The 14,516-nt window shown below is 34.3% G+C and overlaps 1 protein-coding gene across 5 annotated transcripts in view; it reads right to left on the bottom strand.

The window, feature by feature from the left end:
• Positions 1 to 13,413, bottom strand: part of LOC135686325 (E3 ubiquitin-protein ligase FANCL) — a 40,244-nt gene extending 26,831 nt beyond the window's left edge. Inside the window, exons 1-14 of one of the 5 annotated variants that reach the window (XM_089110503.1) lie at positions 13,308 to 13,413; positions 12,033 to 12,158; positions 10,822 to 10,880; positions 10,136 to 10,196; positions 9,306 to 9,362; positions 8,404 to 8,513; positions 6,680 to 6,727; positions 5,662 to 5,710; positions 5,185 to 5,253; positions 3,909 to 3,947; positions 3,186 to 3,300; positions 2,557 to 2,640; positions 1,523 to 1,568; positions 287 to 368 (exon numbers count right to left, since the gene is read on the bottom strand). In XM_089110503.1, coding sequence (XP_088966629.1) covers positions 287 to 368; positions 1,523 to 1,568; positions 2,557 to 2,640; positions 3,186 to 3,300; positions 3,909 to 3,947; positions 5,185 to 5,253; positions 5,662 to 5,710; positions 6,680 to 6,727; positions 8,404 to 8,513; positions 9,306 to 9,362; positions 10,136 to 10,196; positions 10,822 to 10,880; positions 12,033 to 12,113 — 900 coding nt within the window. In that variant the 5' untranslated portion in view covers positions 12,114 to 12,158; positions 13,308 to 13,413. Of the gene's footprint in view, positions 1 to 286; positions 369 to 1,522; positions 1,569 to 2,556; positions 2,641 to 3,185; positions 3,301 to 3,908; positions 3,948 to 5,184; positions 5,254 to 5,661; positions 5,711 to 6,679; positions 6,728 to 8,403; positions 8,514 to 9,305; positions 9,363 to 10,135; positions 10,197 to 10,821; positions 10,881 to 12,032; positions 12,164 to 13,193 lie in introns of all 5 variants that reach the window. The other 4 variants (XM_089110502.1, XM_089110501.1, XM_065202557.2 and 1 more) reach the window with 4 other exon arrangements.
• Positions 13,414 to 14,516: the final 1,103 nt, after the last annotated feature.

Below are 14,516 nucleotides of genomic sequence, written 5' to 3'. Positions count from 1 at the left end.
TTGTTAGAGGCGCTTACTACAGACCCAAGGGTACATGGTTCGAGTCCCTGGCATGACAAAACTCTCACCCAGAGTGGGGAGAGTCGTCAGCTTTCTGTAATTCCAAGCGTAGGAATCACGAGGTGTGGTCACATCCAGAGGAAGGACCAGGACACTGCTCGATAAGCATAGCTTCTCAGTGTCCTAAAAATTACCTTCGGATGCTAGGTAGCAACAAATACAAATACAAATACAGATAAGAAACTATATATTGTAGCTTAAATGAAATAAACCAATTTTCTCTTACCTCCGTTTTTTTATCCAGTGGAGCTGGTAAATCTATCTCTAGAATATCCTTGATGTTGCAAAGGACTGTTTTTTCAACATCCCTGTTAAGGAGAAGAGAGAGCGTCTATAAAGAAGCTGCTCAGGGCTTATGAATACGTTGTAGGTATTCAAACCAGTACATAGATTTCAATATAAAAAAAACACACCATATCTAGATAAATAACAACACCAAGATAAATTAGACGACAAACAAATGTTTTTGTCTTTGAAAATAACTATTCACTAAATGGTGAAGATTTCCATCTGAGATCACTCAAAATTAACCAATGTTCGTATAATGTTTAGATAGATAGTACGATTTACCGAAAAATATCACGATGTTAAATCTTCTAGAGAATGAGATGGTTCGCTCTCTAGCACTGCATGTTAAGCATTCCAATTTCTTATGACATTAAAACAAATTGAAAATCACACCATGAACAACGATGGTGACAAAACGTGACTAAATATCCCAAAAAACATTCTACTAAACATTTCTCTAAACATTTGTTTAATCAAGACGGATGACGTTGAGAGATGGTACAAAATGTGACTAAACAATTCAATAAAAATTCCACTGAACATATCTCTAAACGTTTGTTCAATCAAGTTGTGTGAAATATAGTGATAGTGAAAAAATTTGATTTAACTTCTCACTGAACTTCAAAAAAACTTCTTAATTGTGCAGGGGTAGGGGAACTTGGCGGGAAATTTGCTTTCTGCTTGTTTTGTTGTAAAAAGTAAGTAATGAAGAAAGATACGAATCATAGAATCTTGCCCCAGATCTTTTAGCGATGTAACTGACTGAAAAAACCTCCAATAAAGGCGAATGGACTCAAAGGGAAAAAAAGATGGCAGAGAAAGGATTTTTAGTATTCTGGAGAAACATGGCGAACGGGAAATAATGTGGGTGCCTCACGAAGACTTTCTAGAGCTTTTGAGTCACCTATAGACAAGATAACCTATTGATTTCTAAAAGATACCGTGCCTGCACTAGCACAACAAACGTTAAATTGGTGCCAAAACGACTGAACCAATGCTAAACATAACCAAACAACGCTAAACTTTTCGACCTGCTTCGAAAAGTTTCAAACTTTGCTCAACAATACTCAACACCACTAAACAACACTAAGCAAAGGTTGAATGAATTGTTTAGTGAAATATCAAGTGCAATCTTGAGTGGTTTGATGAATGCAAGAATGAAAAAAGGCCTTACCATAGAGCGATATCGTGGTTCCATTTGCTACGAAGAGGACCAACGACTAGAAGGAATATAATCTGTTCTTAATTATATTTGAAGATTCTTTGTCATTTGTGTTAAACATAGCCACAGAATAGGGTAACTTTATTTTCTCTTGATACACTTTGCCATGACATCGCCTGTTACAATATTCGGTGATCCCTCGTTGGAAATTGACATAATCATAGGTTTAACTGGTCTGATTCAAGTTTTCACTCTAGGTTTAAAAATATTCCAAGACATATGCATGCCCGTTCTAAGTGAAAGCATGCACCAAAATGTTCAGGCTTCATCTGCTGTACAAGAGTTACCCTTCTGTCTAATTCCTTTTCTTTGAATACAATCATTGCAAAAGTACTTATAAATTCCAGCAATTTGCGTGGCATTTCATATCTTTCATTTCTTTCCCGAAAAAATTACTACTTCCGGCACCTTTACCTTAGAAAAATGTTGATAGTCTAGACAAATATCATAAAGGAAACTCAAAAAAGGTACTTCTCAATTCCCTAACCTGTTTTATAGTAAACCAACATTGTTTCGTGGGGTGAAGGGGAGGCTGAATTTGACATTGCAAACCGACGTCAGTGTTTCAAGACTTTGGCAGGCATTCAGTGGCGTAGCGATGGGGAGGCAAGAGGACGCGGATGCCCCCTCAATGACAAAAATCTCTTTGAAAAAGGGCGTATTCTGGCGTTAAAAAGAGCATGGATCCCCAATTTTCTCTGGCTCAAATTGCCTTTGCCCCCAGACCAAAGTTATATGTTTTTTGCGACTTTCGATGTCATAGCGGCAACTTGACTATACCCAATTGTCTTTTTCGAGCGTATTATGTTATATCCTTGAAAGCAATTGCAAAAGTAACAAAACATTTTAGAATAAATGGTGCAAGCAACTGAGAGTTGAAAATGTCCAAGCATGTTCGATGGCATGATATCAAGTTAAAAATAAAATTACTTCAACTATATTTTAGCATTCATCTAAATACCAAATTAATTAAAAAATACGCATACCTTGATCTGGACCTAAAAACCGACACACCGGCAACGATCTTGGCTGTGAAGGGGCAATCGTAACCAGTAACGAAGCTTTGCTCCCTAAAATTTAGTGAAGAAGCACATGTAAGGTCAATTCCAGAAGGTAAAAAGTGTAACATGTGTTACTTTAATATAATTGTATCACCTACCAAATCTGAAAAAAACACAAACTTAAGCCCTACGTTTTTCAATAGCAAGGTAAAAAGGAGGGATAAAAAGATATTGTTTTAATGAATGCAGAACTCAAAAATTAATGCCATCCCACTAGTACTGGGGGCATTTATTGGACAAAACTTATTTTCTATTGTCGGGGAAGCTTTATTTATTGCCGAAAGAAAATCAGTCGAATTTGCACAATTCCTGGTTAAGTAATTAGATTTTTTTGGAGAATAAATGAATTTCAAACCAATTTATGGGAGAAATATTTATAGAAGCAAACAAGTTTTTATAAAAATTGTCTAGATTAAATGAATATATCATTTCAAAAAAGAGGAATATGCAAGTAGTAAGAAAGGTGGAGAGGTCTGTGATTCGACGGGTTAGGTAAATACTCCATGGATGGCTAACAAAACATAAAAGGTAGACATAAAATCATTCGTTAATACCAAGGGCGACTCTGCGAAAACAGCATGACCACGACTGGGTCTCTGGCTCAAGCACCCAACAATTCTCGTCAAATTCTCCAAGCATGTCCCAAAAATCTTGGTGTTTTTCCAGTTCCTACGAATGTAACCGCAATCAATAATCATGAATATCGGGTTGAGCACATAATACTGCGGGAGATAATGGAGAGCTAAATGAATAGAAAATGGAAATAAATTGATATGAATACATAAAAGTTATAGTAAACATCAGTGGCTGTGTTAAGGGGGGTCCAGGGGAGCCATGGTGCCAGGCCCCACGCTTATGGTAGCCAAAAAAGGCCCCACACCTAAGAAAAAAAGAACAAGTGCCACGCAGATTTTTTGGCGCCAGGCCCCGGAGTCCCTGAAACCGACACTGGTAAACATATGAGATATACATGAAATACATCATCGGTTATCCATAAATTTAAAAGTAGAGCTCGACAGCAGCATTATAGTTTAGGGGGGTTATTTCAAACATCCATTTTCATGGGAAAAGTGATAGGAAGACGAATGGAAGAAAGAAAGCAGAATGGAGATAGAGAAAGAGCAATTCAGAAACAACGAGTTTGTTTCAGTTTAAGAGAAGAGAGCAAAGGAGATAGTGGATATGACTATTGAGACCACTGTGCAAAGCACATTAATAGCAGAAGAATACCATTATCCAATTCATAATAATTTATAGTTTGACACTACATAAATTACCTGAACGAACTGTTGGTGTACATAACAGATACCGCCATCCTGGTAGAGATAAGGATTATTTTCATAATAATTGTGAAATCCAAGATTGAAGAATCCAAGACGGATTAAAATAAAGACATCTTGGTTATCTCCATCAATGACGGCTTGAAACAGCTCTCGCACTTTTACAGAAACGAGTTCCATTTGTATACCAAAGATTGTATACAGAGGTGGATGCCTAACTTTTCAGAATGAAATAAAATAAAAAGAATAACAACTCGCCAATTGCAGTGATGATGACAAGGTATTTTAGGTTCATAACAACTCGAAGTTGAAAGCGAGTTAAATAGGTACAGGGCATTTCCAAGTTGGCTGATTCCATCATTAACAAGGCATTTCCTACTGGTTATAACATATAGGGGACAAAAAATGAAACAAATTGAGGTACATGAACAAAGAAAGGAATAATGAAGAGAGGAAAAGCCTTTATTCTCTGATATGATTATTTGGCTTATTTCATAAACAGAACTTCATGTTGCTACCCAACCCATACCTGCATCACAAAGAATTTTCGAGCCAGACCCGTCTTTATGGTCAACGTTCCAAATATAAAATAAAAAAAACCTCTAAATGTAGAATTGTTTTATGCCAGAATATCAGAACTACAGCAAAAGGCGGATCAGTTTTCTTTGCATTTGCGACCTTTTTTGTATTCATTAAGAAGCTTCGATTTCTACTTGAAAGAAATCATTTTTCTCTATATTCAAAATCTAAGGAATACTGATACATCGGGTGTTTCTGAACTGACCGGAGCAACAGATGCCTCCGGATAGTATGCAACTGCTCAAACTGTTGCAATATTCGTGGAAATTCAGTTAGCCCAGAAGATATATTTTGCGCCTACTGATTTAAAGTGTTGCATGTGCTGTTCGAACCACTTTTCTAAATTTTAAGTTGTCCCTTGGTTTGGCAGTCCCTTAGCCAAAAGAAACACGAAACAAGTTCATAAGAATATTTTCACTGTTAAGAAGGGTTATATAGCAAATCTTATAGTACTGCACTTGCTTAGACTGAGAAAAAGCAAATATTTAAGAGCTTGATTGTTTGGTTTCCACAACTATAGTTGGAAACTAGGCCTATAAAATGGCACATTAATGTTGTCCTTGCCGTTCATTTTACTGCTTAAATCTGGATCGTTCAAAGAAGACTGGCATAAATGCTTCTAGAAGTAAATACTATGCTTCTTGTAGAAAATAATCAAAGTGTTCATTTCTACTGCTAAAAGACGCTGTAGTACCTTTGCTTTTATGATGGGACGAAAAGGAGCTGGGAGGTCAGTTTGGCAAAGCAGTGTTCTTGCACCATCCTAGAAGTTGAGATGCTAAAGTTCTTATTAATGAAGCAAAACATGTAGAAAATTAACCAGTGTGGTATCGTCTTTTCCAATGATTTGAGACCAATCTGATGTGTCGCTATTGCAATTTAGAACATTGAGGAAAATTATTTCAAACGAATGCTGCAACTTTATGCTCACGAATTTTACAATCTTGTTCGCTAAACGGAAAGCCTGTGTTACTTTTGCTCTTCATAATATCTTTTTTCAAACTCTCTCGTCAATCCTATAAAATGCATGTTTTTTTCTTTAACAAATTGATAAGTAAACCCAAAGTTCACTAAACTGGTATCCATTGCATGCAAAGCATGTAAAAGTACTAGCAAAATGTGGCTACAATATAAAGACTGGATCAAACTTATTGATAGAAGAAATAACTACCTGGGTGTGATACTGTATATTCAAAAGGTGCTCTCTCGAAGCAGCGTCTCTAGATTAGATGTCAAGCAATAATCACGGGTCTGAATTCACGGGTCTTTCAAATACGTAAAGTTTCCAGGTTTAGATTTGCATATAAGAGTAAGGATAGAGAAATCTCTATAGAGATTGGAAAAAATTGATAAATCTCTGAGATTAGATTATATGTAAGCAATACCATCTAACCTCCGAGATAAAATACAATTGCACATTCGTTACCAATTTCATACTCATACAATTAAATTATATACAGACAGCATTAGTCAGAAGATTGTGTTTAGCATAACAATATTTTGAATACTTGCAACTGCACGGTCGTTACAAATTTTTCAAACAAGAAGATCAGAAACGCATAAAATACAATAGAAAGACACGAGACAACTTTTGAAAATTGTAACTATGAAGCCAAAAAGTCGAAAACTCGAACAAAAAACAAATTTTGGAAAATTGTACTGGCAAATCTATATTTAAATTTCATCGTTTGTTTTTGAAGTGTTAAGAAAAGGCCTGCAAGACTTTAAAACGCTCATTGCGAAGTTCTCAATGAAAGAATAAGCAACGGGGCAACCGTCTGCTAAAACGTTGATTGAATGTCTCCGGCATAATATAAGAGCGCAAGAAACTTTATGTAGTCCTTTAAAGACTAACATCGACACAAAGATTTAGAAATATTCTATTTATTAGGCGACCAAAAACAGCGATCATGAAAAAGGTCCTTTGAACAAGACGGGACTAGAGGGATCTTCCTGTAGTACTTGTCATGAGGTGTTTCTAGAAATGTCACAGTCCTGCAGAGATTATTAGTCAAAATCTCTACAAAGCGATTATCTTAGCTATATGTTGACTTAAAAGTATTGATAAACACTTTTATTACAAATACAGAGTTGACTAAAAAAACAATACTACTATTTGAAAAAAATTCTTAAAAACAAACGATTTTGTTTGGCTGTTAAGAACATGAGACAAAATCCTTCAAACTTACTTAGCTATCAGTGTCATTGAACTGAAGCTGGCGTCAAGATGCAATAATCTAGAAGAAAATGTTTTTGAATAAGAAAAGGTAGTGAATAAAACGCATAACGCCTCGATGCATTGGTTGAATAATTCAGATTACGTAGAACGATTTTAGGGAGATAAAATTCTGAATCATTTGTTACATAACAAATATGTCTACCAAAAGTGTGACAACGTACAAATTTTCGCCCGTGGGTTGCTACTTGACTATGAGTGCGTGAAATTGCACTTAGCTGATACATAAGACAGTCGTTAATGAATGATTTCTTTATTTTCTTGTTCAAAGATCCATTGAAGTTTTTCTGAGTCAGTCTTATCTCCCCGGGACATTATAACCTCTCATCAAAGTTGGTTGACATAACTCCACATGATTGTAGCTGCCTGATCAGACTAAACTCACAACTTGCCTAAATAAAAATAAACGCGTAGAATCAAGCAGTCATAAATCCCACTTTATGCGAAACTTTTAGTGTTTTTAACCTGATTTTTCTATGGACTAATGTTAGGCATTATTATGATCGAGCATGGAGCCTATTGCACATTTCACACTTAAGATCCTATAGGATAGCGTATATTATTTATTGTGGTATCAAGAGAAATCGTTGAAATTAAAATCAAACTTGCTGGGTCAATAATGGTAAAGAAGAATGTCTACAATAACAACCGATAAATAGACGTCAACAACATTGGCCACAAAATGAAAACACGAAAAAGCTTCGTTCTTAAAATACTGGTAATCAAATTTTCTGGAAAGTCTCATTCTCATGAAAAATTAACGAAGAAAAGGAAGGGATTGGAGCACAACAACAAACGCTGAAGAAGGCAAAACAGCAGATTTAGGAGTTCGTTTCAACAATCATGTAGCAAGCAATAATTAAATTTTAAAAGCATATCATTCCAGGTGTATCTACTAAATCGTTTGTGTCTACGTAAGCAAACAAAAAGAGTGGAAAAAGCTTTCAGAGCAGAGAAGCTTTCAATGCGCAAACATTTGTAAGCAAAAAAATCTGTAGACAGGTGGCTTTATGTTGTGTTGGCTGTAATCATAGATTCAGTACTAAATTCCACCTCGTTTCGTGATGAAGTCAGATTTGAGTTTATAAGTTATCGTTCTTTAGAGTAAAGTAATATTTTTGAGAAATTTATTCCATGAAGTCAGCCAACAGAATCTTGAATGATGCAATGCAACTGATTAAAAGGAAACTGCAAATGTCATCATTGTAAAATGCCATATCGTCATCAACGTAAAAACATGAAGTATACTAAATGTTATCAGATCAACAAAGCTTCAGTTTGCATGTAGAGCGGCTTTAGAATAAGACCAGAGAGATTGAATTCTTAAAACAATGTGTTGGCAACATCATGGATTTCAGCATGGATTTCACATACTTATGCAATCTTTATCGTCTAGACTCACCACAAGAACAGCCATAACAAGCATATCTTAAAATATTCAAAGCATAGTTTCTTGTGTCAATAAATAAGTGCCAAACGAAGAATTCTTAACAGGAAAACATACCATGAAAATTTTGCTTTAGGGCAAACCATGCAGTCATCTCTATTTTTATCATTGAAAATCAGTTTACTGGCAAAATAATACCATATTAATTGCTATACTTAACCGCAGTGACTTAAAAGAAAATGATTTCTTGAAGCAATAGATATTTTCAAAATTTGCATAAGCTAACATACTTTTCCCAACCTAACTCTTCAATTTCCTTTATGACTGTGGAAAAATGACCTGGTTCTGATGTTGAGAAGTGCCGCTGCGTCCTTCGATCCCGGATTTTGACTAACTTACTCTGTAAATAGATGGAAAACTGTATTGTTGATTTGATGTAAGCCTAGTTGATATTAAGCAAAGCAGAGATGTACATTCAAAGCAATATATTGGTACAATCTCATGATAATCCCTAATGAAGAATAATGAAAAGGTCAAAAAATAAGCAAAAGGAAATTATTCAAGACAAAGTAAGAAATGAAGAACCCTTGATAATGTGAAATGTACCAAATGATGCATTGGCTGTGAGTTTCATCTTGAAAATTTACTGTGTTTACATCTTTAATTAAGTGAATTTTACAATATCCAATTTGTCATGGGTAGGAGGCACTAATTGGGTGGCCTTGACAGTCATGTGCTCCTATTTCTGACTGGCCTATTTCGATCAACAAATGGATATATTTCAAAGCTTAGAGCTTTCAATTTATGTCCTGTCAAATTACACCCTGATCTTAAATTTTGCTTTATTCACAGCCAATTTTAAAATCTTAACGAAAAAATTGTTTGAATATCCAATTTACATTTCAAAATAAACAGCGCCAAATCAAGATAAAAATTGTTTCTGTTAGACGAAAGATGTTCAGGTTAAAAGGTTGAAACTGATAAAAAGTTGGACAGTGCTCAGAAAATAGAGTTAGGTGTCTGAAAATTTCTAAATAATAAACTATATTTGCTAAACTAGGAATATGTGAAAAGTAAGAAGAGGGTAGAAAAATTACCAACCTAAGATTATATGTAGGATACGCAAAGATTGAAATCTAATGTAATAATACATGCTTTTTTTAGAATTTCAAATAATGATGTATCTACATACTGTTAAACTGTGGATCTCATGCATGAATTCATCAAGATCTTTGGAATTATGCAAACTCTGGAATACAAGTGGTCTATATTATGAAAACTTTAAAAAAATTCTAACAGGGAAGAAAACTGTTTAGGTACCTCATCTTCTAATTAAGCAGATGGAGCTTAATTCAAATCTATATATTTAAATTAAAATTGAAATAATGCATCTATAAAACATGAAATGATTGAATAACAAGCAACACTGAATAAACATAAAACCACACAATTCATTATTTCTGCTAGCTTTGAACATAACTTGAAGTACACTTTCAAATTTTCTTAGCTGATAAAATTCTTATATTAAGGCCTCCAAGCATGCTCCATTTTAAAGAAATATTGACCAAATTGCCTGTCCAGTGAGATAATATACCAAACCATGGTACATTTGAATAAAAGAGAACATTATTTTTACCACATCTCAACTACAATACACTACGACTACAAATTAAAAAATCACAGTATCCCATTTGATTACCCTTTGTGGGGGTATTTAGGTCTTTGACATTGGGGGCCAAACTTTGTTGACAAACATATAAAAATGACTATATTGAAAATAACGTACAGAGGTAATGCACAAACATGTACAAACCAACAAAGTCGTCAGAGAAAGGGTTAAAAAACAATGTGTGCACATTTTCAAACACATTATGATCTGCACAAGTTTTGATTTGGGGACTCTCTAAAACAGGAGGCCCAGGCCCCCCTGCCCCCTCTTGCTCTCCCCTGCTATTACTTTTGTAATTCATTGTCACAAATTGAAGGCACAAATTGATGGTTCATTCAGCTATTCAAACCAACCTGTTTAAGTGAATCTTCAAATCCTCTCAATAAGTTTTTCAACTCCCAGTCACAGTTGAAGCTAAAAATGAATGACATTTTTGGATACACTTTTATGCTTCATAACACTCCAGTTAATGAAATAAGTGTTTTAAATGAATTCAATTAAGAACGAACTAACAAAGAACATCACTAGAGATATCAGTGTAAAATTCCAGCAAAAATATAGGAACTTGAAGATATGTTAAAATATTCCTATGTTGAACTTGATGTTGCAACGCATTTTTATTAGTGCAGTCAAGTTTAAATTTGATCTGGCATGCATAAAAAGGGAGATAGTAAGACACATTGTTGCATGATCATTGCCATTATATTTGTTTAATGCGTGAATACCAAACTAGATATTTATACAAACATAGAAGGAGAGGATCCTCAAACATGTGATTGGTTACATTACTTTGGACACCACATGGGTTAAATTATATTGAGCCCCTAACAGCAAGAGTAGCTACAGCTAAATTTTAGATGTTGACAGTTAGATAACAAAAGTTTGTAAACATTTAAATTAGATCCAAACATTCTATCAAAGAGTGAGCACAGCACAAGCTACATTTTTGAATGTGATACCAGTTATTAGTGTATATCAGAATAATTTGTGTGCATCAAAGCTCTAGCATTAGTTCTATCCTACCAATAAAAAAAATTACCTAGCATCCTTGATGTCTGATACTGTGCTCAACTTTACTTCTATTTCAAATTCCTGACTCTAGAAAAGGAACAAAAACAAGAGATAAGGTAAATTAAATAGTATTAAAAAACAATTTAAGATGTAAGAAAAAAGATGACCTTTGCTTACAAACATGTTGGGTATTATTTAATGGAAATTCAACAGCATTTTAGATATCTAGTCTGAAACCTTTCAGAGAAAACTGCCTACGCATCAGTAGCAGGAGCTTAAAACTTTTGATGTATGAATATATTTTAGTTATGAAATTAATGTTCTAGAAGTGTGGTGAATGCTGGCAAGTGACGAGCTCTTAGAATATTAATTTCTTTGCACTTCTTTGCAGTAGAGGTTTAGCTATTGGCTCTCTTGCAGAATTTGTTTCCAATGCGGCTTTGACAAGATTGGTTGCAGCATGTCAGGCATACAACTGATTTCATGCATACTAATGACAGGCAACAAAAATTCCTACTTGACATTGGCAATCAAACAAGTCCCAGTCCAAGCCTCAACCTAGTAGCACTACAACCTTAGGTATTGAAGTTGACCAAAGCTCTCTGACAAGAATTGAATTAAATTAATGTTGGAATGGATCAATACCAAATTAAGTTAAAACATTGACCTTTTTGTTTCACTAAAAATCTTTTGGTTTTGTTTAGTTTAGGCTAATTATCCATTATCACTGCCTTGATCTTTGTCTAGATGTACCCTTAACATTTACAAGTGAATTTACTTAGGGATACCTTTTTCAATTTTGGTTCATTTGATTTAACTTTGTTATAAAAGAACAAGGGAAATATTTATCTGATTATCATTGTTACCACATTTATCTGTATCCTCAAACTTGATACTTTACAGTGAATAGTCAACAAACAAAAATATCCCTAACACCATACAATCCAATAAAAGTTTGCCTTTATCAAGAACTTATAAAAAATACCAAAATAAAATTGATATGTGGCAGCAGGGGTAGAGTTGGTTACAAGTAAAAGCCACAAGTAAGAGCCACTAAATTATAAAACAATACAAAGAACTCAGACAACCATCGAACTAAAAACAAGCCACTTTCTGTGACTCTTTTTTAGACAACCTATATTCTAGCACTATAAACTATACCAAAGCAAGCTTCACATCAAATATGTTTTAAGGTAAATATCATACAATAGATAAATATTTTGGAAAGGATGAATATACCTTGGCAAAAAGAATTCCTTTCAGAAGAGTTTTTTCTAGGTTCTGTGGAATTAGAATCCACCCTTTGTTGATTGAGTCCATTAGATTTTCCTGATTTATATTCCAGGTGTTTGTGTCAGAAGGCTTCTAGCACAGAATTGAAAAGATTTAAGAAAATTTCTTGAATTTATTTATGTAAAACACATAAACAGTGCACACGAATTGGGACTTCAATATACGATTCAGGACATGCATTAAGTATCATGATATTATTTGGACCTTAAACAGCAATTGAAGGTGAGTTCTTTTCATATGTCCAACAGCAAACATACTTAGCTTTGAACTACCTACTGTGTGTAGTTTTCCTTTTTTGTAAAAATAATTGTTGTTTGTGGTTCAAGTATTAAATATAAATGTAGTAGTTAATTATTGCTGTGACTGATATGTTTTGAGTTTTTTGAGTTTGAGTTTATAAGAAAATGACTCAAATATTTGTAAAGCTGAAAGAAATACTTAAAAGAAAACACTGTTCATATTATAACTTTAAAGCATGACTTAAAAACTCTATATTTTACTTACACTAAAATTTTTGCATAGGCTTAAAGCTTATAGCAAAATTCAGAGAGAGCAAGGGTAAAAGGAAAGGCTGTGGGTAACTATCCATCTATCATTAAAGAAAGATGATCCAGCATTCCTTCTCACCACAAGCATAGCCTTGCATTATGATGTAATTGAAAGAAAAATCCCCTTATCCAATGATCTTTACCACAGCAGACCTTAAACCAACTATAACATAATTAACTGCTGTGTGTTAATGAGATACATGCTAAGGTTTGTACTGAAAATTCTGTCTTGATAGAGTCTATCTGATTTATTCTTCAGACTGTTTATACTTCAAACTGCATTTACCATCCTCACCTCAGGCAATCTTTTCGCACAACAACAATGAATCAAATACCATACAGAAGACATATTAGCATTAAAATTACTGGAAGATAGTTATAGCCAGGCCCTAGGCCGAGAAATGTTATTTCAATTTTTTTTTCAAGTTCGCAATTATTTTTTCGATTTTCAGCTAGAGCCATAAAACGTTTCAGCTAGAGTTTTAAAATATACGAAAGTATGATTCACATCATCAGCATAACAGCATCAAGACTTGTTTAACAGTCAGGTAGAAACTTACGAAAATGTGTTGCTACTTCCATAATGATTTCGGCAGCTTCTTCTTTCCATTCAAATAGATTACAGATCCAAATAAGATAACGCAAATTAACGAAGACCACGTTTTATACTTACTGGACCTTTGAGAGAGCACTAGGCCATAACCATTTTCGCGGCATCTAGAAGTGAGGCCAACCACAGGGAGCCAACGTACCAAATTCAGCCTGTGAACGACTTTGTACAAGAAATGAATTAATTTTACCAATAATTAATATCTTGTACAAAGTCGTTATTTCATTGCATCAATTTTTGTTCAATACTCGACGTACTACACGCACAACTCCACTTTATCAATTCCGCATGCGTTAGCGCGGCATGGGCGTCTTCGCCATATTTTTCTAATATTCTGAGGTTCTATTGCATAAAAGTTATTTTTATCCATTTAAGTGATGGTGATTGTAACAACTCCAGGAATTTTGTTAACTCAAAAAGAATGCAAGAAATCATTTGCATGAATGCATTCCTACAAAAAGAATTTAGAGTAATCAGTCAACTAGGCTTTTCCTCGTTCCTCATACTTATTTTAATTTTAAGATGGATTGGAGGATGGATTGATAATTATATGAAACTTGAAGCTTTTTAAATGATTCGATGCGGAATTTTTTTACATTCCTTGGCTCGTTATAATTAGCTTTTCAGTTTTCTAAAATGTATTGTGTCTGATCTGTTTCAATGTATTAGTGTATAGTGTATTATGATAACGGATAGCTAAAACATAATATGAACTGAACTGAATAAGTTTCACGAATCGTATTCCTCAAACTTTTCAAGTGCCTTGACGGGGCGATGTTGTTTCTTTTGCCTTCATCACCCAAGTTACATTTAAACAAAGTGCACTTTTTGAACAACAAAATTGAAAACAATCCTTTTGTGGTACAGAATTTAGAAATGGCTTTGAAAAATGCAATGAGTAGAAACATGTTACTTTAGCTTTTTATCTGATACTCTTCAAGGTATAAAACGTCAGAACATAGATCGAAAACTTTTCTTTAGGAAATGTATATACCCTGTCGTGGATCTAAATAGACCAATCAGAAACGCGAGCACATGACTGTTGAAGATGCCAAATCAGTTCAGCTTGCCTATTGAAAATGCTACAAATGGAGTCCTAAGGTGAAAACGAACTCCTTCTGTCTACATAATAGTGACTTTTTCACGTTTATGTAGATAGATTTTAAAACAAATAATTTATATTTGCTTTTTTTAACGCCATTTTTACAATTTTTAATGATCAAACACCTTGGCAAAATGCTATACCCTCGTGCCTCCAAACTCCAGTCGCTT

This window comes from Rhopilema esculentum, chromosome 10 (genome assembly GCF_057945365.1).
Source record: "Rhopilema esculentum isolate cy_ngs chromosome 10, ASM5794536v1, whole genome shotgun sequence".
Taxonomy (NCBI): domain Eukaryota; kingdom Metazoa; phylum Cnidaria; class Scyphozoa; order Rhizostomeae; family Rhizostomatidae; genus Rhopilema; species Rhopilema esculentum.
This window is presented reverse-complemented; position numbering and strand designations above follow the sequence as displayed.